This window comes from Lissotriton helveticus, chromosome 5_1, assembly GCF_964261635.1.
Source record: "Lissotriton helveticus chromosome 5_1, aLisHel1.1, whole genome shotgun sequence".
Classification (NCBI taxonomy): Eukaryota; Metazoa; Chordata; class Amphibia; order Caudata; family Salamandridae; genus Lissotriton; species Lissotriton helveticus.
The window spans coordinates 99,939,420-99,964,406 of record NC_136065.1 but is presented as its reverse complement, the minus strand read 5'-3'; the positions used below and the strand labels follow the sequence as shown (position 1 = coordinate 99,964,406).

The 24,987-nt window shown below is 47.8% G+C and overlaps 1 protein-coding gene across 1 annotated transcript in view; it reads right to left on the bottom strand.

Annotated features, from left to right (window-relative positions):
* LOC144752988 (E3 ubiquitin-protein ligase TRIM39-like) overlaps positions 1 to 23,881 on the bottom strand; it is a 239,784-nt gene extending 215,903 nt beyond the window's left edge. The window contains exon 1 of the mRNA XM_078640799.1: positions 23,426 to 23,881. Coding sequence (XP_078496925.1) covers positions 23,426 to 23,848 — 423 coding nt within the window. The 5' untranslated portion in view covers positions 23,849 to 23,881. The remainder of the gene's footprint in view (positions 1 to 23,425) is intronic.
* Positions 23,882 to 24,987: the final 1,106 nt, after the last annotated feature.

Sequence of the window (24,987 nt, the reverse complement as noted above, 5' to 3'; positions counted from 1 at the left end):
TGCCCATGGCACCACTAACAGTTTGAGATGGTTCATTGTAGTAGTGGGGTGATTGTTACCCGAGACCCAGAGAGCAAAGAGAATCGCACTACCTTCTGAATCTGTGTAGGTCATATCTGGGCTCCATCATTCCCCTGTTTGTGTGTGCAGCCCATATGTTTTTGACAGAGACTTGTAAGCATGGCCTTACAGAGGTATTAGGCTCAGGTACAGTCAGGCCCAGGTCAGATTCTTTGTTGTAGTTAGTGCTTAAAACATGCGAGGTGAGGCTCCCGTGTGTAGTGATGGCGCCTCAGTGTGTCTATAATCCCTTGTTTTGTAGTGTATTTCAGAGTCTTCGTTGGATTCAGTGCTTGGGAACATGCGAGGTTAGGCTCTCGTGTGTGATGATGGTGCCCCGGTATGTCTGGATCCCCTTGTTTTGTAGTGTTTCAGATTCTTTGTTGTAATCAGTGCTTGGGAACAGGCGAGGTTAGGCTCTCGTGTGTGGTGAAGGTGCCCCAGTATGTCTGGATCCCCTTGTTTTGTTGTGTTTCAGATTCTTTGTTGTAGTTAGTGCTTGGGAGCATGCGAGGTTAGGCTCTCGTGTGTGGTGATGGTGCCCGGTATGTCTGGATCCCCTTGTTTTGCTGTGTTTCAGATTCTTTGTTGTAGGTAGTGCTGGGGAACATGCGAGGTTAGGCTCTCGTGTGTGGTGATGGTGCCCGGGTATGTCTGGATCCCCTCGTTTTGTAGTGGTTCAGATTCTTTGTTGTAGCCAGTGTTTGGCAACATGAGACAACTACACTGAAGCCTTCTCCCTTAAACTGGATATAGGCTGAACCTCTGTGCATATCTAGTGCTCCCCTTTTAACTCAAAGGAGCTCTGCATACCACTAAAGAGAAAGGCAAAGTCCAGAGATGCGAATCTTGGCTGTCTCACTTCTACAGGTAAGTGCTAGATCCCAGGACAGAAGAATAAACTCTGTCCTGCTGCTAAAGGACCCATGAGCTGGACTTCCAGTCACGAGAGGACTTTCTCACAGAGCTCAAGTCCAGTGTACAGCAACTGGAGTTAAGAGGACCAGAGAATCCAAGCTTCAGGAGCCTGTATTCACTGCCCACCCCAACGTTCATTCCTCCTGTGAACGAGTCCCCAGGAGTCAGCGTAACTCATGTAGAAAATGCTACAGGAGAACTTCACTCTGCCCAGTGAAGAAGATGTGTATCTGTAGCACATGTACCCTGCACTTCCCTTTGTATCTGAGGCACTGTGCAATGTTGGTGAGTCATATGCACCAAAGCCCATTTGAGCTTGTGTGCTACACCCTGCATTGCTACACGTCTGCTGCAGTCACCAAGGACCATGTGAACCTGGGTACTACACTCTGCATCACTGCACCTCTTCTGCTGTGTACCATAACCATATGAATGTGTGCTCCACACCCTTTGTTGCAGCACCACTTTTGCCATGTCCGATGGCCATGTGAACCTGTGTGCTATACCCTGCATTGCTACAGGTCTTCTGCTGTGTTCAATTTATTTGTGTGTTTGTATAGCGCTAGAATCGACCCCCGGAGGGGTATATGCGCTTAAGCGGACTATGAGGAGGGGCAGTGGTTCCTGGCAAATTTAACAGACACAGAACAAGAAGGTTTTAAGTAGTTTCCTGAATATCAAGTGTTCTGACACTGTCTAAGAGAGAGGGGGAGCTCATTCCAAAGGCGCGGGCCAAGATAGGAAAGAGCCTTCCCTCCTAATCTAGCCCTTATTATGCAAGGTACTTCCAGAATATGTTTACCACTGGAACGGAGAGATCGCAAGGGTGCATAAGGTAACATTTTCTCCGAAAGATAGGAAGGGCCCAGGTTCTGGAGTGCCTTATAGATAATGCAACAGGTTTTAAACTTAATCTGTTGGCGAATGGGAAGACAATGGAGCCTTACAAGAAGGGGATGGGAAGGAGTCCTCGGTGGAGCACTCAGGACCAGCCGTGCTGCTGAATTTTGGACTACCTGTAGTCTGCTGAGTAGGAAGTCATTGGCCAAGATCAGCAAACCATTACAATAGTCCAGGCGGCTTAGTACAAAGGCCTGAACCAGAGTTTTGCGGGTAGAATCAGGAAGTAACGGGAAGACTCGACGGAGTAGATCTATTACATGGAAGCAAGATCCGGGTGTTTGGGTAACATGCTCCTTCAATCTAAGAGCCCGATCTAAGCAGATGCCCAGATTTTTAACTACAAGCTTGGGAGGAGGTTAGGAGCCCAAATCGGATGGTCACCAGTCGGGCGTCCATAAGGGGGGGGCCCTCCAAAGAGCATTACCTCAGTTTTCTCCACGTTGCATTGTAAGAAATGTTTTACCATCCATTGTGATATGGCCCTCATCCCATTGGAGAAGGCCAACTGGACTGCAGCTGTAAGATTGTTGAATGGAAAGAAGAGCTGTGTATCGTCGGCATATGATATGGGAATAAACCCATATGTCCTGAGGAGATTGGCCAAGGGAGCAACATATATGTTAAATAATGTTGGGCTCAAGCATGAGGCCAAACAGTATTGAACGCTGCGGATAGGTCCAACAACACCAGAATCATAGAATGGCCCTACTATAGGGACATTCTGATGTTGTCTGTGACTGCAAGTAATGCAGATTTGGTGCTGTATTTGGGCCTAAAACCGGACAGGGAATAATCTAAACATCCAGTCAGTTCGACAAAGTTAGAAAGATGGGTATTAACATGTTTCTCCATTAGCTTGCTCAAGAATGGAAGAAGTGGTATGGGGCGGAGGTTGGAAAAATCCGTCCATGGAATTTTAGAGTTCTTACGGAGGGGTCTAACCTGGGCAATCTTCCATTCCTGCAGAACTAGGCCCTCTGTAATGGAGAGATTAATAAGAGATTGTACCACGGGAGCAAGCTGATTAGTCAGAGATGGAATAACTTTGGCAGGAATGTGATTGGACGGGGATCCAGGCTTTATATGATGAATCAGTATTTCACCTCAGCCCCAGTGATGATAGGGAAGTTCTTGAGTAATGCAAGGTTGACCGGTTTGGGTATATCCAATTTTACCATATATAAGCTCCATCTTTTGAGAGAAATACAGAGAAATATCATCGCACAGCTGAGAAGGGGTCTCAAGGCTTTCACATGCCTTCGGCTTGATAAAGGACGAGAATTTGATATAAGGTTTTTGAAGAGTTCCCAGCCTGGGTTAGCTGTGATGATATATGCATTTTGCGTGCAGTTTTTATGTTTTTGTGATGGTTAGTCGCGGTGAAGTAATATTGGTTACTGTCGATCTCATTACGTGGAGCACGCCAAACTCTTTCCAACTTTCTACAGAGTTGTTTTTGAGTTCGCAGATGATCCGTGAACCAAGCTGCCTGTGGGCGATTGGGGCGACTCATACAGGATTTCATAGGCGTAATATGGTCAATAGCCTTAACAATGGCAGAATTGTACTTAAATAATGCCTCCTCAATATTGTCAGATGCAGCAAATTGGGGTTTTATAAAAACATTTTGAAAGTTCTCCGCAGAGACATTCTGCCATTGCCTACGCGAATAGGCTATGGCAACGTTAGAGTTTTTTGGTTCTAGATGTCCAGAATATAAAATTCAATAACTGAGTGATCTGACCAGTTAACTTGTTTGGGAGGTTCACATTTAATCTTAGAAGAGTTTGAGAGTATAATGTCCAGAGTGTGGCCAGCTACACGTGTTGGCCCTTCGTTAAGCTGAGTTAGGCCTAATAAAGATAAATCAGCCAAAAGTGTCTGAGCATTTGAATGGTCATCCCTTTCACTATGGATATTGAAATCTCCTAGCAATAGAAAATGATTACCTGTGTTCATATGAGGGGCTAATAATTCAACCAATTGCAAAGAGAAATTTGCTACGGGTCCTGGGGGGCGGGAGATTAGAGCCCCTTTCCAACTAACGTACGCAGGAGCATCTATCCTAAAAACGAACACTTCCATAGCGGAGTGACTGCGCTGGTCTAAGACCGAGATGTTAATTCCGTTTTTGTAAACAATAGCAATACCACCCCCAGTTTTAGTGGACCTATCCAATCTAATCATTTTGTATCCTTCTGGAATACCTAATGTAATGGCCAGCACCGAATGAGGTTTTAACCAGGTTTCAGTGAAAAAGCCCAGCTCTGGCTGAGCTGAAGACACTAAGACCGATACCTCCGTAGAGTGTTTGGACAGGGAGCGAATATTACATAGCAGATTTTTCCATCCCCTCTGTAAAAGATGTCCCTACCCAGGAGAATTAGTAGATCGACCCGGGAGAATAGAGGGTGCCTGAAACCAGCATGTTCAGCAAGAGAACGGGCCTTCTATACATGGCCAGGACTCCGTTGGCAGACAAGGGGTGCCTTTGTCTGACGATTAAGAAGTTCTTGTCTGGAGTGGCCTAATTGCACGGGGGACTATAGTTTACGGAAAATTGGCCAGAATCTCTGGCTTCTGGCGACGTCCTGGCACGGACGGGCGCAGACGGGCGCAGACGGGCGCAGACGGGCGCAGACGGGCGCAGACGGGCGCAGACGGGCGCAGACGGTCTTGACTTTGGCGCGCCGCCGGAGTGACCACTGCGCGCGTCCACTGCACGCCCCGCTATGCAGGGTCATTCATGTTAAAATCAGGCTGAACACTAGAATGCCGACCAACCGGAAGTGGCTGCTTCCCTCCACTCACAATGGGATTAGGACCCGCGGTGGACCGGGGAAGAGAGCCGGAGTTGACCTTGTGACCCTGTGTGCTAGACGCACGGTTGCTGCACATTTTTGTCTGCACCTCTTCTACTCTTTACCATGTCCATGTGTGCTCATGTGACACACCCTGCATTGCTGCACCTCTTCCACCATGTCCGATGACCACTTGAGCCCGTGTGCTACACCTTGAATAGTCGCTTCAAGACTTCGGACACTGAATGTTTGCACCCATGTACTACACACTGCACTGCGTCACTGAATCCTTTGAATACAACTTGAGATTCCAAAACACCCAAACACATCCCTTTTGATCTCCCGCAGTCCCCTCTGTGGCTCATGGTATACGCATGTGGTCTCAACACTCTGACAGACACATTTTGTGCTCTTTTGCACCTTCGTATATAGTTCACACATAGACACCCCAAACATACCTTGTGCTTTTGGGCAGCCTTCTCTTGGAGATCCACAGACTTCGTTGTGATCCCTGAACACCAACAGACACATCTTGTGCTCCTCTGCTGCTGCTTCTATGAGACTCATAGTAAACAACGTGTGATCCCTGAAAGTTTACATACAAGTGTTGTTTGCCTCAGGCTCAGTGTCTAAACTTCTGAACCCTTACCACACACACACACACACACACACTATGTGCTCTTAGGCGCCCTTCTTTAAGGGACCCGTGGGTAAAATTTAAATCCCATATTACCAAATCCCATTCCCTGTATCCTCTTACAGACTTAACAAGTGAATTCACGTGTAAACCCTGAACTCCCACACATATACCTTGTGCTTCTCTACAGTTTTTTCCTCTGTAGAATACACAAACATTTCACAGCCTTATTTTAGGGGCCCTCAGGGTGCCCTTAAGCAGCCCCCCTATATGAACCTAAAGAATGCCTTGTGACCCCTTGAAAACCACAAACATTCCTTGTGCTCTTCTGCAGTCTCTTCTTTGAGACGCACAGGGTGACGTGGGGCCTCTGAGAATCTGCACACGCTGCTTATGCTCTCCGGTTGCCCCTTGATGTGGCTCACCAAGTGATTTAGCAATCGTTAATTTCCACAGATACACCTTGTGCTCTTCACTTGTGGTTACAGGAGAAAACAAACACACAAACCTTGTACTCCTCCGTAGCCTCCTCTATTGGTCTAGCTGGATGTGTTTTATGCTCCTTGGACTCCCGGCAAACCCAGCAGATCATCCTCTGCACAGAATAGCCTCAGTTTCTCTTCATGTTTCTCACACAGATTCTCCCCCTGGGGTACCACTGTGGGCAGGTGAAGATGTTTTAACATTTCCACCATGCTCCACAATAGTCTGTTGGGTCGGAGGTTTTACCCAGAAGATGTTTCCCTGCGGACAGGGGAAGTTTTCACCTCTTCCCTCCCAGCTCTGAGTGATGCAGGAGCGGCAGAAGATGCATCCACAATCAATAATCATCACAGGATCAGTAAAATATTCCAAACAGATGGAACAAGTGGCCTCTTCCTTGAGGTTCCCCAGCTGAGCTGCTGCCGCCATGATTCAGAAATGTAAAAGTTAAACAAAGTTGGGGGGCGCTAGAGGGCGCCGGGCAAGATGGCCGCACTTCTGTGAGGCTCCGCCGGACTGAATTAATATCCTTCATTTATCCTGCACATCCTGCCTCTGCCGCACACTAAACTGGACACGGTGTGCGTCTAATCCCACCCGATAACGTTGGAGGCTGTTTTGGAAGTAGTGTGACCCTCCTGCTGCCCGTACTGGTGTCTGGTGCCTCTGCCGGGTCTCGGCCTCGGCCTCGTGGAGACGGGGGCCGGCCTGCGGCGACTTGCGGCTGCCTGCTGTTCCTGGGAGCTGGCGGTTGAAGAGAGCCCTGCGGAGTGTGGTGCGGCTCTTGGGAGTAGCGGAGGCTAGAGGAAACGGCTTGGAGGCAGGCGGCGGCGCTCTGACCCGAAGCAGCGAGCGGTGACGGACTTCGGCTCCTACGATCGCCTTTGCCGGTAGCGGTGAGTGGGGCGGCGGCCTGGGAAAGTCTGGGGCTGCGGAGGCGGTGCTAGGCCGTACTGGGCTGCGCTGTGCGACCTGCGGCCGGCGGGGGTGGGGAGCGGACCGGGAGGTCTGCTCGGCTATGGACCCGTGGAGGCGGCCCGAACTCTCTGACATCCACGTGTGCACAGGCTGTGAAGAGCTTTGAAGACTGAGGTCTGCAGACCGGAGCTAGTGATTAGCGGTGCGACTGCTCTGGGGTCTACTTTTGAATAGCATCGGTTACTGGTGGTGAGGCCCACGTGGCGCTGAGGCTCGCTTTCCCTGTGACCTGACTCTGCCCGAGCCATAGCTTTTGAAATTTGTGTGGGCCTGGAGCGCGAGACTGTTGTGGGTGCCTGCTTGTGGTGGTTTGGTCATTTGCGCTCTGACTGTCGTTGGGCGGCCCTAGGCGTAGCGATATTGGTGCCAGCAGTTTGGTGATACCATGGGCAGGCCGGAGAGGAATCAGCCCAAGATCACCTTTGAGGCCAAGAAAACGACGATGTCTTCCTCGCAAGCGCCTCCAGACACTGAATCACCAGGGGCATCAGGGGGAAAGCCGACTTTGGAGTCTACCCTGGTGGCTATGCAACGGACATTACAATCTATTGAAGGCACTATGGAAGCAGTCAACCATAGACTGGATCACATGGCCACGCAATTCGATCGACAAAATGAGCGGCTGGGAGAGGTCGAGCAGAGGGTGTCTGCCACGGAGGATGGTCTCACCACGGTGACCACCAAGGTTTTCAATATGGAGAAGGTATTAGCGGTTATTCAAGCCAAGAATGAGGAGTTGGAAGGGCGGTCCCGACGCAACAACATCCGCGTCACGGGTCCGCCGGAGACCACCAATGTGGGCAAAATGGAAGACTACATGGAGAGATTGCTGGTTGAAATATTTGGGGCTGAGCATCTGTCTCCGGTGTTCATAGTAGAACATGCACATCGCTCATTAGCGAAACGACCACCGACTGGAGCGCCGCCGCGCCCCATAATTGCCCGCATACTCAATTATAGGGATAGGGATGTAATTTTGCGCCTAGCATGGGAAAAGGGCACCATAGAGCACCAAGGCAACAAACTGGAATTCTTTCCCGATTTCACGATGGCAGTGCAAACGGCGCGGAAAGAATTTAATGCGGTGAAGCAACTTCTCCGAGCGGAAGACATACCATACGCCATGCTGTATCCAGCTCGTCTGCGGATTGGGGCACCTGCTGACAACAAAATCTTCACTTCTCCGAAGGCAGCCATGGATTATGCTAAAAAGCAAAAGAAACGTAAGTGTGACAACGTTGGGCCGCAGGATGGGGAAGAAGAGCTGCACGACGAGATAGCATGAGTGTTTGTTCCTTACACTCATCTCAGGCCGCCTCGCTCATCTTGACTGGGGTGCTACTGCATATTGCTGTGTCACTGTTATCTTTGGAGATTCTGCAATACATGACTTTTGGATTGCTGGGTGGTGGGTATGTGTAGTTTACAGATCTTCAGTGGTGATTATGCACACTCCAGCTGATACTACGTGACGAAAGCGCTAGTCGAGTTCAGGTTTTGAGTGCGTATTGCTGGCTTTTTAATTTTACTTTCACGGGCACAGGTTGCGCGCCTTGGAGAGGTATGAACTACTGACCGGATACTGGCTGGAACTCACCACAAGTCACAAGGTTGCTCTGACACATTTGATGAGTAGCGGCTATGTATGGGTCACTGTTTAAATTACAGCCTCTCAGTTTGAACTGGCAATGACTGCTCTGGGAAGAGACATGCTACTTGTGGGGCAGGGGCGGGCTGTTCATCCAAAAGACTCAGTCCCCTCCCGCTCACTCCATTGATGGGAGCTGAGCGTCTCTACGCCCCCACATATGGGAGAACCCCACTATTTGTTTGACGTTGGGTTGCGGGTAGGGGGTTTGGGGAGGCGGGGTCGGCTTTGGCAGGTTGGGGGTGCTGAAGTGGGTGGGGGGAGGGCAGGGGTTGTCCAGAGTTATCAGGTCTGGGTCATTTGTTCAACTGGCGTCAGCCGGGAGTCGGGAGGTCTGGGGGGAGGACGTGAATTTTGTTGGATGGGGTACGGCTATAACTATGGGCTGGTGCCTGCAGTCAGGTATATGGTCTGCTGTCATGTGCTTCACAGCCGGTACGTGTGGGTGAGCTTCCTTTGTATGCTACACGATTGTGTGAAGGGTGGGCGCTATGGCTGAGGGGGGCAAAATTAATTGTATTACATGGAATGTGAGGGGACTGAATTGCCCACAGAAGACGAGACAGGTACTGGCCTTTTTAAACAGGCATGGAGTGCAGGTGGTCTTCCTTCAGGAGACGCACCTTAAGGGGCAGGCGGCGGAGACAGTAGCTAGGCAATGGGCGGGTACTAGATCAGCGTCGAACTATTCCTCATACGCTCGTGGGGTAATTATTCTAATTAAAAAGAATGTACCATTTGTTTCATTGCACGAGGACATTGACAGAGAAGGTCGATATATTATTTTACATGGGAAATTGTGTGGTACGTTGGTCACGATGATTAATGTATACGGTCCAAATATTGATGACCCTGAATTTTATGTCAACCTATGGAACAAGGTGTATGCTTTGCCACCTTCGGCAATAGTATGTGGTGGGGATCTGAATGTGACATTGGATACGGCATTGGACAGGAAGGATGATCGGCCCTACACGTACAGGAAGGCGGCTGCCGCGGTGCGAGATGGGATGAATGGGCTGGGATTGGTGGATGTGTTGAGATTGGGGCATACGGGAGTGAGAGAAGGTACTTGTTACAAGTCTGCACATGACACATGGTCGCGGCTGGACTATTGGATGGTGACCAGGGATGTTAGCGGTTGGGTGATGAAAACTGGCCATTTACCTAGAACGTTGTCGGATCACGCCCTGGTGTATATGGAAGTGTGGATGCCGTCACATGCACCCGCTCCCTTCACGTGGTGTCTCCCGACTGGTGTTTTACAGGACCAAGTGATGCGTGAGGAGTTGCGTGCAGTTGTTGAAAAATTCTTTGACAAAAATGTTGGCTCTGTGGACACTATGGGAACCGTATGGGAAGCCTTTAAGGTGACGGTACGGGGAGCGTGTATGGGAATGCAGGCGGGAGTGCTCAGGTCGCTGAGGGGTTCCATGGACAAGCTAGAGCGTGAATTGATGTGCTTTGAGCGCCAACAGGAGCAACGGCCGGATGACTCTATTGGCTACCATACGTACGAAAGTCACTGAATATAATGACTTAGCAGAGCAGGAGGTTAAGTATTTATCCAAACGCAGCAGGGCGCGATATTATGGTGAGGGAGGGCGTCCGGGCCGCGGATTGGCGGACAGACTCAAGGAGCCTTGGGCTAGGCATTGTACTGTACAAGAGATTAGGGATGGTGAGGCCACTGTGACGAGTGCGAAAGGCGTATTGGGTTGCTTTGTGCACTACTACGAGCAGATGTAGGATTATAGAGAGACGGCAGGGGAGGATGAAATAGCGCAATATCTCGAAGACATTGCGTTGGTGTGGCTTTCGAGGGGACAAAAGATTTTTTAATGCAACCCATTACAGAGGGGGAGTTTCGGGATGCCATCGCTGCACTGCCGAATGGTAAGGCTGCTGAAACTGATGGATTGCCATCTGAAATTTATAAGGAATATGTCGATTTACTACTACCTCGTTTGGCACTCGTCCTGGAAGAAGCTGTAGAGCAGGGTCAATTATCAGCAATGATGAGGTAGGCATTACTGGTGGCTCTGCCTAAACCGGGCAAGCCCCTGAATTGCTGTGAGTCATATCGGCCACTGTACTTGATGAACACAGACGTTAAGATCATTGCCAAGGTGTTGGCGACACGCCTATGCCTTGTATTGCCGAATATGGTGCTGCCGGACCAGTCCGGTTTTGTACCTCTACGCTCCACGACACAGAATTTAAGAGCGCTGTTTGCAGTTTTACATCTTCTTAAACCAGAACTTGCTGCGGTGGCAGTGCTTCTGGACGCTGCGAAAGCGTTCGACTCTGTTGCCTGGCGATATATGATCGCAATATTGCATCGCATGGGGTGCCGTTTTTCTTCACGTCCCTGATCACTTTGCTATACACAAATCCGATGGCGAGGGTGCGGGTTAACAGGCATGTGTCGGCAACGTTCGCTGTGAAGAGGGGAACTAGGCAGGGTTGCCCCCTATCACCCTTATTGTTCGCTATACTGATGGAGCCACTGGCATGCATTTTGAGGCAAAGGTATGCAGACACGGCTTTACGCTTCCCTCTCAGATCCCTGGCTGTATTGATGTACACCGACTATATGGTCTTATACGTGAGGGAGCCTGCTCAAAATTTGGAGGGAATACTTAGGGAATTTATTAGGTTCGGGCGTTTTTCGGGCCTGTCCATAAATTGGGATAAATCCATATTGTTGCCTCTTACGGATGCCACGCAGCCCTTCCCATTGGAATTTCCACTGGCATGGGCATCCGAACCTGTTCGTTACCTGGGCGTTTGGATGCACAGGGACTCCCAAGAGATGATTAGAGCTAACTATGGAGTGGCTGTTTCAAAATTGGAAGACCAGGTGACCCGCTGGATTTGGTTGCCACTCACATTTGCTGATAGGGTTTCGCTAATCAAAATGGTGGTCCTTCCTAAGTTTTTATATTATTTTGTCAATGTGCCTCTTGCCCTGACGTCTCATTTTTTTACGCAGCTACAATCCTTGTTAATTACACTAGCCTGGGCAGGGAAAAAGCAGTGTGTGAAATGGGACGTACTGACTAAGCCTTATGAACTGGGTGGCTTTGCTGTTCCGGACATGCGACTATATTATCTCTGCGCTCAGGCTCATTTTGCTATTTACTGGCTTTCGGCTCCACCGTTTACGCCACACGTAGCACTGGAGGCGAGCGCAGTTATCCCGCTGCCCCTGAAGGCGATGATCGTGAATCCGCATTGGTGTTTGACAGGGGGGAAGTGGACACGGTACAATGTACAGCTAAGGCCTGGGGGAACTTAGGCAAGCGTTCGAACAGACTACCGCTATATGCCCCGGGTATGCCATTGCTGTATCATGCAGATATATCGGTTTCAAGTGAAATGGGCCTTTACAATTGTTGCAGGAGACCGGGATACGCACTATGGGAGATGTCTTCCCGAATGCTCAGTTTATCCCATTGCAGAAAGTGTTGGAGAAAGTGTCTAATACAACGATGGCCACATTCATTTATGTCAGGCTGCGGGCTGCGATCCGCGCTTTATATCCCACTTTCCCGGCTGAACCACCTGTGCTGGGGGCCTTACAGATGCTGTATACAGCGACCGATCGGGTGAAATTAATCTCGCGCTTGTACCGGGTGTCACAGGAGGATGAGGGGGGAGGCGGTGTGGTTGCTAAAGCGAGATGGGATGCGTGTTTACCTGAACCGTTGACAGATGATTAATGGTCTGAGTGTTGTTCTGCGACTTGTGATTTTGCAGCTAATGGGAATTTTCGTCTCATTCACTATAAGTTCTTACACCAATGGTATTACACACCTGTCCAATTGGTCAAGTATGGTCTCCGAGAATCGTCTGGTTGTGCAAGGTGTGGATTGGAAGGTGCTGACTTTCTCCACCTGGCCTGGGACTGTGTGCGTGTGCAGGCGTTCTGGGTGGCTGTAACGATGGCACTATCTGAAATGACATCCATTGCAATTGCTACTGACCCGCGCTTATGCTTGCTGGGGATGGCCTCTGGGATACCAGCCGGACTGAGACGATTGGTAGTGTTGGCGCTGCAGATTGCTAAGCGCAGAGTGGCTGTTTGCTGGGGAGGGAGACGAGCGCCAGTTATCAAAGAATGGTTGCAGGACAGGGCATACTGTCGAGATCAGCTGACTAGTTATTACGAAGAACTGCCTGCCGCTTCACGTTTGCGTGATGTCTGGGGACCTTACACTACATACATGTTATCTAAGATGGATGATAATTGAGGTGTACCACACTGTATTGGTTTGTAGGCTGGAAGGCTTTCTGAGAGGTTTGCGAGTCCGGATGCCCGCTGTTGTGTTGTAAGACTGCTGCAGGGATCATCTCCTCCTCCTCCAGGTATCCATTATGGGATCGGCATATGTGCTTCCTTCACCCACCTTCGGATTTATATGATATGTCTTTTTACATGCGAGAACGCTTACCCAGTGTGTATAGTTTATCCGATACCTTGATTAATGCTGTGATGAAACCTTTGGGCCCTGCACGACTTCTGTCTTTTTGTATTGTTTCTATGCTGCATTGTTGACCGATGACCTGATTGATCTCTGGGTTCTTGGGGAGGGGGGATGTTGAAGTAATTAGTTGTTCTGGTTGTATGCCTAAAATGAGACCGATTGTAACCTATATGATGGAAATGCCAGACATCGGTTCCCAATGCTGACTTGTTGTAGCGTTGCACAGTTGGTATCTACCATTAACTCTCACACGTGGATTGATGTCTGGACTTGGAATTGCTTTGCGGCCGGCCCTTGCAACGGGTTGTAGGCCAAATGCTGTGTTCTGGTAATAAAGGTACAATACAGGTCTTTTAATATAAAAATTTTTAAAAAAGTTAAACAAAGTTTAGTTTCTCTTCCTTTTGAAAGCAGTTTTGTCAGATTTTTAGAGCATTCTCGAGCCCACAGCCAACCAAAGAGTAGCCCAAAGTAGCCCAATGTTGCTATTGTAACGGAGATGGGGCAGGGACAGCTTCAAGCAGGCAGTAAATGGAGATTTGTGGCCGGACCATTTTACAGAAATGGTCTGCGCAGAATGTACGCTCTTGCTAAGTCTGAAAAGATTTCAGATCACAATCTTTGCTTTACTCCACACATTTCATTTCTCCTGTGATCAATGCTCCAAGCGGAGCTGAAACGCAAAAGGATTGGTGTTGCAGCAGGCTGCCACATAGCAGCCAAGATTTCAGATTGCTTACCTGTGACATTTTCTTAATTTCAGTGAAAATATGAGTGACATTCAGCGACTAGGAGTTACACTTTCTTGTGAACAGTATAATGTCCCCACACTTAGTAGTAGCATGGCACAGCCCACAGCCTAGGTCAGACACCTGTTTCCATGCGAGGCTGCAGAGAAACAAAATATTAAACAGAGATTTCAATAATCTGAACTGTCTCACTTGCTGGAGAGAGAGAGATGGGGGCGATGGGTGCTGCAAGCTGCAGTGGCCTCCTGGTTCGAGCCCGGGCACTTATTATTTTACATATTAAGCACCGCCCTTCCTCATTTAAAGTAGGTGGTGGGACCTAAACTAGTTCCAAAGTCGAAAACCCTGTCCTGCTCAGCAGTACCACAACACCTTCACATCTATGGGAGAGGAACTTTAGGGAGGCAAATTAGCCCACTTAGGGAAAGTGTCCCAACGTTGCTCTTCCTGCCGATGATCGCCATGAATGACCTGATGGTTGCAGGCAGGTAAAAACACAAATAATGCCTTCTGTGCACTTGGAGACAACCTCTCAGTGCATCAGGTGCAATGACTCAAACAACAAAATGCTGAACCGGTCAGAAATACAGTTCATTGGTCTTGAAGAGGCCTCTTCATACACTTACTGAACAGCAGGTATGATGGGGCACGCCTGGTGGAGCCGTTGCTGGATATATATTCATTCATATTCTTTTTGCCATTTTATATATCGAAAACTAGCCCCGGAGGTATTGGAGGGCTTTGCTTGAACTCTAGTAACAATACTCAAGGGCACATTTAATTATTTATTTCATGCACTGGGCGATTAAGTTATTTGCCGAGATTCACAGCATGTTGAGCCAATGCCGATGCTGGCACCTGGTTCCCCAGTTATAAGCCAGCAGGTCTGGTGTATTTTAAGCAATATTGACACACGAAATTGGAAATATAACAATCTAATATTTATTTACATATGCTTGGTTACCCTTCTCCACCTGTACAACTGTCTAACAAACTAATGGATATATAGCTCAATGACTTAATAAAGCATGACTTTCCTGAATGACAAATTGCAGGTTTGACTACGCAAGTTTAGAATTTTAAATGGTGTCATAGCGAGATGCTCCATCTGCCGCCCTGTGTAAGAAATGTTATCACTGTTAACCGCTACCGCGCTACCGCGTTTTCCCGCTGTGCGCTGGAATTTCAAAAATGCGCGGTTTGTGAAAAAGCCAGCTGGTCATCCGCGTAGCGCAGGTAACGCCCATGACGAGCTGGCTTTGTCATCCGCATCGAAGGGGTTAAACTTGCAATGTTCTTACAAGCTTCTGAAAATGCAAATGAGCAAAAGAGGCAGGATAGTTGAGATGCGTCTGTGTAAATGTGTGTGACAAAACTGCACTTTTCAAGTGGTTTGGTCACACTTGTTATAAGGAAGCTCAGAGCTCACAGCGCAGGCATATTGTAATTGTATTTATATAGCGCTTACTACCACGAACAAGGCGCCAAAGTGCTTTTCAGAAAGTAGCACACTACTCCTGAACCCAAAAAGGATTAGTGGTGCATTAGTGTAGGGAAATATGAGAAGTGGACATGTGAGTCTGTTATTTGGATTGAAATGGATAGTAGTGGGATAGAAGAGGGAAGTGTCTAGAACGTGTTATTTGGGAGAGCATAGTAGTAAGAGGAGGTTTCAGATGAGCAGAAGGAGGGATGGAAGAGGGAAGAGTCTCTAGAGATCATAGTAGTAAAATGAGGGTTGGGTACATAGAATTCGACGAATCCAGGTCAAGCAGGCTAGATGAAATCTTATGCTCAAGGCTATTGCTAAAGATTCTTCTCACACCACATTAAAATACTTTCTAAAACTATGGGTAGGTGTAGTGAGCACAGTCCAATACGCTCCATGGGAACAGATCTAAGGTTTTTATTTGTCTAGTTACTGCCACGTGTCGCAGCTGCAGCTTAAATTCTACCAGTGTGTGGGAGTTCTCTATTTTGCAGTGACAGGACATCCAATCTACATAACTTAGAGGCCGCCACCGACCAAGCAGGAAGTCAGGTTAGCGGTCTAGCGGACCAAACTGACGTCACAGGTGGCGCACCAATCACGGGCCGTCAGGAGGAAGCTGAAGGGGATAAGGAGGCGGAACCGGAAAAGCTTTGGCGTCCGGAAGAAGAGGAGGCGAGTAAGGAGACGAAGGAGAAGACCAAAGAAGAACAAAAGAGCACAGCGGAGGAGACAGCGTTCAGAGACACACAGCCACTCGAGGAAGGGAAGCAGTGTTCGAGTAGCCGCTCTTGGAGCACCACGTTTGAGTCCAGCACTCCACCAGTTGGAGGTGAGACTGAGACTCCTACTCCCACGACCCAGGAGGGTTGTGGGCTAAGGCAAGAGTCCAGGGCTGGGTTGGTTACGCTAAGGGGTTGGTGGGCAGGGATCACAAGTCCCCACCCCTTTCACCACTAACTCATCCCAGAGCACAGTAGGCACTGCACAAGAAGAGCAGCGGTGACGGGTGCACTTATACCTCTATCTTCCCCCCTGACAGCTGGCGCGAAGCTCTGATTGGTTTTCTTTTCTATTTTTATTTGTTCTATTCTCCGTGTGATCCGCTGTTCGTCTCTGCCATCTAAAACGCCCGAGGGAAGTTAATGAGAGACTGCTGAACACAAGAAGTAACCCTGTGAACTTGGACTGACTTTCTTCATTTTCCCCGGACTGTTGTATTCTCTTACTGGAATCCCATTCCCAGGACAAGAGGAAGTGTCCAATCAGGCTCTTATGCTTATTATTATCATTATATTTTGTTGTCCTTCCCATCAATAAATCCTCCTGACCTGCACCTAAATGACGCTCTCTGCAATTCTTTTGCGCCCACAACGCCATACAACCTATCCTGATTCCCAAAGGTCACATTCTTGATGTCAGAAGTGGGATTTGGTGTCTGGTAAAATGACACGACCCCTCACGATGGAAGAAATGATGACCCAATTAGCTGAGGGTCAACGCCATTTACAGTTAGTAGTCGAGAAACTGGCAAAGATGGCCGGTCAGGAGCGGGAGGCTTTCCAGACCGCCTTAAAGGATAAAGCAGCCCTTATGTCAGCTAATCAGCAAGTTCAAGACACAGCTATTTTGCGCCTTACTGACGCCATCACAAGTGCCCGAGTACACCCCAATGTTCCCAGTACGGTCTTACAAAAATACCAGGAAGTGGATGACCCTGATTTTGTTTTGTAAATTTCGAAAGGGTGGCATCCACAGCTGGCTGGCCCCCAGAGAGGTGGGGGCAATACATCGCTCCCCTATTATCCGGCGAACTACAAGCCACCTTTCAAGCTGCCAAACCCACAGGAACAACCCCTTATACCGAGGTCAAGCAGGCCATATTATAAATATTAGGGTACGACCAGAGTATTATCTAGCCCGCTTTCAAAAAGAAAAATGGACAACCGGAGACAATCCAAGGGCACTATATATATATATATATATATATATATATATATATATATATATATATATATATATGGATCTATAGGGAATCGTTGGCTCCAACCCTTCACTGCTTCCATGGACGCTGTAACAGAGAAAACATATCTGGAACAGTATCTAGAGGCCCTCCCTCCACAAACTAGGTCATAGGTTAAACAACATCCACATCTCACTGTAACTGTTGCTGTCGACTTAGCCTGTGCCTACCACAGATCCCCTGACTTTAAAGCCCAGCCTCAACGACCTTCCCCCAACCTCCTACGACCCCAAGCCAAGACGACCCCAGAGAACCGCTCCCTCCCTACCCCTGTGAAACAAACAACCAAACCACTTGTGGGAGCTCCCCCTTTACAAGGCCCACAGTGTTTCCACTGTGCAGAGTGGGGGCACATAGCCCGAAACTGTCCGTCCCAACCCCAATCCAGGAGCCTATGGATGTAGGGTACACTAAAGGCCGCATATACTTATAAGGGGAACCCCACAAAGATATTTAAAAAAAAGATATTAGTAAATGGAAACCAGTTATGGCTTTTTTGGATACTGGATGTCACCATACTGTGATCAGTAAATAACTACTATCGAACACCCAAACCCCAGAACAAGAGTATATACAGTTTACCTGTGTACACGGGGAAAAGAAACTATACCCATTGGTAGAGGCCCTGTTAACCATAGACGGGGAACCCCTTCTGAGGAAAGTAGGAGTCGTACCCTCCCTTCCAGAAACAGTGCTCCTAGAGACTGACCTTCCCCGTTTTCATGAGTACCTCTCATCCCTTTCCCCTCCTTCAGTCAGTTCGGATTGGTTAAAAAGCGCTCCATTTGCACAAACCGCAATATAGGGAGGTCCTTGTAAAAGAATAAAATCATGTAGAGAAAAAAGGGCAGAAAGACAAAAATATCGTTAGTACTGTGACATATTGTCTGCTCCTATTTTTGTTTTCCCGGAAGAACCCCAGGTACCAAGCCGAAACTTCCGCACTGCACAGAGGGATGACGCCACATTACAACATGCCTTGAGCCAAGCACAAGAGGACGACCCGGGAAAGGTAGGCCCCCTTTTTTGCGTAAAGAAAGGTTTATTATATCGAGTAACAAGAGAAAAAGGAGATACGAAAGAGCAGATATTAGTACCCAAAGCTTTCTGTGAATATGTTCTAAATCTCGCACATAATCAGGCAGGGGGTGGTCACTATGGGAAAGAACACACCCTAAAAGTATCTACTCCATAGGTTCTCTGGGCCCGGAATATACCAGGAAGTGGCAAGATATTGTACATCCTGTGTTCGATGTTAGTTAACCAATAACCAAGCCCTTCCTCGGGCTCCCCTCCAACCGCTACCAATTATTGATGTCCCATTTCAACGAGTGGGAATGGATCTTGTGGGGCCATTACTTCCCTCCGCGCTGGGCCACCGGTATGTTTTAGTGGATTACGCCACTAGATACCCCGAGGCTATACCTCTCACCAGAACAACCACCACAGTAGTCGCCCAAGCCATGATCTCCTTTTCCCGTGTGGGGTTTCCTCTGGAACTCCTAACCGATCAAGGTACGCCATTTATGTCTCGACTTATGAAACAGGTGTGTGCATTGCTCGGTATTAAATAGATCCGAACAGCCGTATATCATCCACAAACTGACGGCTTGGACGAGAGGTATAACAGGACCATCAAGACCATGTTAAGGAAAACCGTAGAGAGGACAGGAAGGGACACCGACCGGCAATTACCCCTGGTATTATTCGCTATCAGAGCCCATGAACAAAAGTCTATGGGATTCTCCCCTTACGAGTTACTGTTCGGACGACCACCCTGTACACACCTGGACATGGCAGTAGAACAATGGGTCGAGGAGGAAGATGAGAGTAAACCATTACTACAATACAGTAAAACTTTAAGAGATACACTAATATCCCTATGGGAAAAGGTCCATGCAAATATGGAGAAAGCCCAGTCACAACAAAAACACTTGTATGACAAATACAAAAATAAGGGAATTTAAAGAAGGAGACCTTGTATTGATAATGCTACCATCCACTGGAAAAAAGTGTTAGCCACATGGCAAGGACCTTATAAAATTCTAGACAAGGTCATGCCTGTATCCTACCGAGTGGCAGTGCCCCACAAGACACGCACAGGACAAACGTATCATGTTAATCTTCTAAAAGCCTGGGAAGGAGCCCCACCAACAGAAGCACATAACAACACCGCCATACACCACATCTCCGTGAATAACCACCTCGACATCCCTTCCGTTAACTCAAGTCCCAAACAAGCAGAAACAGTCCACTTGGGCTCCCAACTCGAAGAGAAACAAAAACAACTATTATCTTTATGTTCCTCTTTTTCCGACGTTATGTCAGGTATATCAGGGCGTACAAACTTAGTCACACACCACATTGATACAGCAAACGCCAAACCTATCAGGTTACGACCATACCCCATACCTGCTGCCAGAAGACAAGGTGTAGAACAAGAGATACAAGCAATGCTAGCAGCAGATATAATCGAACCCTCCCACAGCGCTTGGTCCTTCCCAATCATTTTAGTTCCCAAATCTGATGGGGGCATCAGATTCTGCATAGACTTTAGACAACTGAACTCCATATCAAAATTTGACGCCTACCCTATGCCCTGAGTGGATGAGCTAATAGACTTCCTCTGGGATGCCAAGATTATGTCAACAATTGACCTCATTAAGGGCTATTGGCAGATTCCAATGTCCCCAGAGTCTCAGAAAAAGACAGCTTTCTCTACCCCTTTTGGTCTATTCCACTTCAAGGTCCTTCCCTTTGGGCTTCACGGAGCCCCAGCAACATTTCAGAGACTTATGGACATCCTACTACAAGCACACCATACGTGTGCGTAGCATACCTTGACGACATTGTTGTTCATAGTCCCGATTGGGAAACACACCTCATATACCTACAAAACGTACTACAGACACTAAAAAACGCCGGACTCACCATCAACCCTAAAAAAAAACACTCTTGGTACAGACCACATCCAATATCTCGGCTATGATTTCCGGGCCGGACAAATCAGACCCCCAGTAAATAAACTAGAAGCCATAAATAATATACCCCGTCCCACCACAATAAAAAGAAATCCGTTCTTTCCTTGGCCTTATAGGGTACTACCGCCGATTCATCCCTCACTTTTCAACCATGGCAAGCCCTCTCACTGATCTTCTTACTACCACTACGTCGGGCAAACCTCTCCACTGGTCATCCATATAGTTTTACCCAATTACAAAAGGCCATAAGCAATGCACCAGTCTTGTATGCCCCAATTATCATAAAAAATGTGTGCTTCAAACAGATGCCTCAGGTAGGGGTCTAGGTTCAGTACTTTCCCAACCTGATACGGACGGATGTCTCCGTCCTATCCTGTTTCTGAGTCACAAGTTATTCCCTAGGGAGACACGTTACGACACAATAGAGCAGGAATGTTTAGCTATCAAGTGGGCTATCGAAACCCTCCAGTACTATTTACTAGGACGGCATTTCATTCTGTTAACTGACCATACCCCATTGGCCTGGTTATCTCAAAATAAAGAATCCAACCCTAAAATTTTGCGTTGGTTCCTTGCATTACGGCCTTTTTCCTTCCACACCATGCATACCCCAGGAAGACTGCAAACGAACGTTGATTTCCTTTCACAACATCCCTTTTCTGAATGGCCCGTACGTCCATTCCAGGAGAGGAGGCAATGTCGGATTTCTCTATTTTGCGGCGACAGGGCATCCAATCTACATAACATAGAGGCCGCCACCGACCAAGCAGGAAGTCGGGTTAGCGGTCCAAACTGACGTCACAGGTGGCGCACCAATCACGGGCCGTCAGGAGGAAGCTGAGGGGGATAAGGAGGCAGAACCGGAAAAGCTGTGGAATCCGGGAGAAGAGGAGGCGAGTAAGGAGACGGAGGAGAAGACCAAAGAAGAAGAAAAGAGCACAGCGAAGGAGACGGCGTCCAGAGACACGCAGCCACTCGAGGAAGGGAAGCAGTGTTCGAGTAGCCGCTCTTGGAGCGGCGCGTTTGAGTCCAGCACTCCACCGGTTGGAAGTGAGACTGAGACTCCTACACCCACGACTCAGGAGGGGCGTGGGCTAAGGCAAGTGTCCAGGGCTGGGTTAGTTACGCCAAGGTGTTGGTGGGCAGGGATTACAAGTCACCACTAAGTAAACCTAGAGCACACTAGGCACTGCACAAGAAGAGCAGCGTTGACGGGTGCATTTATACCCATATCTTCCCACCTGACATTAGGAGCGAAGCTCTGAGTGGTTTTCTTTTCTTTATAGGTTCTATTCTCCGTGGGATCCGCTGTTCGTCTCTGCCATCTAAAACGCCCAGAGGGAGGTTAATGAGAGACTGCTGAACACAAGAAGCAACCCTGTGAACTTGGACTGACTTTCTTCATTTTCCCCGGACTGTTGTATTCTCTTACTGGAATCCCATTCCCAGGACAAGAGGAAGTGTCCAATCAGACTCTTATGCTTATTATTATTATCATCATTAAATTTTGTTGTCCTTCCCATCAATAAATCCTCCTGACCTGCACCTAAAAGACCCTCTCTGCAATTCTTTTGCGCCCACAACGCCATACAACTTACCCTGATTCCCAAAGGTCACATAGTGCTTGTAAGTGTTGGTCATCGACATTATTTCTGGAGAGCAGAAATTATTTTTTATCTGCATACTTCGAACAAGACCCAAGAAATCCAAAAGGAGAAATGGGGTAGGAGCAGAAATATACGAAACAAATGACAAATGGTGAAAAATACCCTGCAAGAATAAGAGAAAGGATTTGGAGGTGATGGAGGAAAAGGCATACGATCAACATTAGGTTTCCTTAGGTTTTGAAATGCCCAGCATTTGGCATCACAGGTGGTACGCTTTTAAAATTAATCCTGGACTACAGCACCTAATTTTTTTAATTGAGCAACTGTGATTGTCTCAGAGGAGTGTCCTTTGTATTAATCTGTGCATCTGTTCTCCCCTCCCACCTCACTATGGATCACAGTTGGGCATACAGGGAGAGGGTGGAGGCCTCGGGTAAACAGGCAACCCTCCGTTTATAATTTTCATTATCTGCACCTTTCTCCCAGTGCTTGCAGTGCACCTTCCATGAGCGGTGCTTTGAAACATGAGCGATGCAACAAGGTCATTCAGAAATCAGTCATTGATTTCTTTAGAAACTGTTACAAACATGCACATTTAGCCATTTTCAACACAGACAGTACGTTTTAAAGCTCCTTTTCTCAGATAAAAGTTGGACTAGCTTGTGCAAAAATTCTCCCTTTTTGCAGATAACAGAAACTGGACACCACTGTTACAAATGCCTCTATATAGAAAGGTGAACGATTTTCTCTGAGAACGTTTGACAGGAATTGTTAATTTGGAAATAATTTGTATGTCAAAAGATTAATGCCCAGCAGCTTAACTATCAGGCTGGTTTAGTCTAGTGGTTCGCTGATTGTGCAGAAAATTAGCATTGGTAATAAAAAGGGTCACAGAGGGCGACCATGCCCCCCACCTCCCCAAACCAATTCTCATATTACGGAGAAGCCATGACTCTCTCCCTGGGAACATACCTTTAAAGTTTATCTCTGCTGTCCTCAACAGCAGGCAGTGGCAGTGAAAGGAGAACAATTAAAATAGATGAAAGACTGATCATATTACTAACACATTTCTAGCACAATAAGTAAAAAATAATTTATAAAGTAGCCCAAAATATAGCAACCCGCACAAACCAAAATTTCGCCGCGCAACTGGGAACAATATAGCCCAATTGTGTCTGATCTAGCCCAATCTGGCAACACTGCCGCTAGGTGGGCGGGGGGAGACTTACACCTCTCCCCTGCCGGACCCTCCGGGGGGGGGTCACGCGACGCTGGGCTGTTCTTGTGCCATCATGAGGCACTAAAGGGGCCGTCGTGGACGTTGGGCAGCCCACATTCAGAATGCCTTTGAACAGTCTCCTATATTTTCCTACAGGGTGCCTTGTGAACCTTGGAAATCCACAAACATTGTATGGGCTTTTCTGCAGCCTCATCCATGGGACGCACAGGATGATGTGATTTCTGAGCATCTGCACACACAGCTCGTGCTCTCCGGCTGCACATTGATGGGGAACACCAGGTGACAGTGTCCTATGAATTTCCACAGACACACCTTGTGCTCTTCACTTGTGGTTATAGAAAAAAGCACACACACACCGTGTGCTCCTCTACAGATTACTCATAAGGTGACTGTGTAATCCCTGAAAACCCAGATATACCTTGTGCTCCTCTGCAGCCTCCTCTATAGGACTTGCTGAGTGAGTTGTATGCTCCTTGGACTCCCGGCAGACCCAGCATATCATCCTCTGATCCTGTGCACAGAACAGCCTCAGTTTCTCATCATGTATTTCACACAGATTGTCCCCCAAGGGCTTCACGGGGGGCAGATGAAGCTGTTTTGCAATTTCCACCATGTTCCCCAGTTGTCTGTTTGGTCGGAATTTTTTCCTAGGAGATATCTCCCTGCACTGTGGACAAGGGAAGTTTCCATCTCTCCCCTCCCAGCTCTGGGTGATGCAGGAGCGGCAGAAGTTGTGTCCACACTCAATAATCATCACTGGGTCAGTGAAATATTCCAAACAGATGGAACAAGTGGCCTCTTCCTTGAGGTTCCCGAGCTGAGCTGCTGCCACCGCCGCCATGATTCAGAAATGCAGGAAGTGAAGGTAAATTTCGTTTCTCTTCCTCTTGAGCTCAGCGCAGGCTCGGGTTGGTTGAAAGCCTTCTTTGTTTTCATTAGTTGCTGCTGAGAACAGCCCAGTCTTGGATTGGTTGACAGCCTGCGTGTTTCCATTGGTTGATCTTGAGGACAGCACAGGCTCTGATTAGTTAACAGCCTGCTGACTCCCATTGGTTGATCCTGAAGATGTGAAAAGCCTCTCAAACACGTGTAAGTCAATGTTGATTGCTCCTCGACACGTAAACGAAAATACTGGGAAAGAGAAAATACACGAGTAGACTTAAAATAAGCTAAGGGGCGAAGAATGAAAGAAGAAAATTCAGATCCCAGGAAGAAGAAAATAATAAATAACACTATAATGCAGATAACTGGGTAAGCAGTGACAATGAGGAGGGGAAAGGAAAAAAGCAGGAGCAAGAAACCGTCCTGTTTTTTTAAGCAAATTTAAGGATTGTTAAATGGCAAGTTTCCCTTAACGCAGTGGGTGGGATCGGAAGGGCACGTCAGCTGTGCCCCCCCATCTATTCCTATTATTCCCCTCGCTTACTGAAAACAGTGACTTCAAGAAACGGTTCACAACCGCTCTTTCCTTTCATATAGTTGCTTGCCTGTGAAATGGACCCAAAAAAGAAGAGCATTGGCATAGCCAATAGGTCTCGCCTTTGGGAAATTTTGTTTAGCCATACAACAGTTGATGTTGCAGCAAGCATATTGTGCTGCATAATTAAATACTTATAAGGTCCTAAAGGCGAGCCCTATTAGCAATGCCAATGCTTGTTTAGTATTTGCTTGGCATTTCACTAACAAGTTACAGATATTACAGTATTTATTAAATAAACCAATGGATACGCGTTTACTTAAGGTTCAATATAAGCTATTGATACAAGGGCATAACACAGGCCACGCCGCCCCCAGATGCAGGGGGCCCCCTCAGCACAGTACTTTTGCCCGAGAGTTTCTGATAAAATTCAGAGCGGGGGCCCTCCATGCAACTTGCAGGGGGGCCTCCTCAAATTTCGTTACGCCACTGTTTGTCGGTGGTGGACCACCACTGGTGGCTGCGCAACAGCGCTCAGAAATGTCTCTCTTTGCCACCAAATA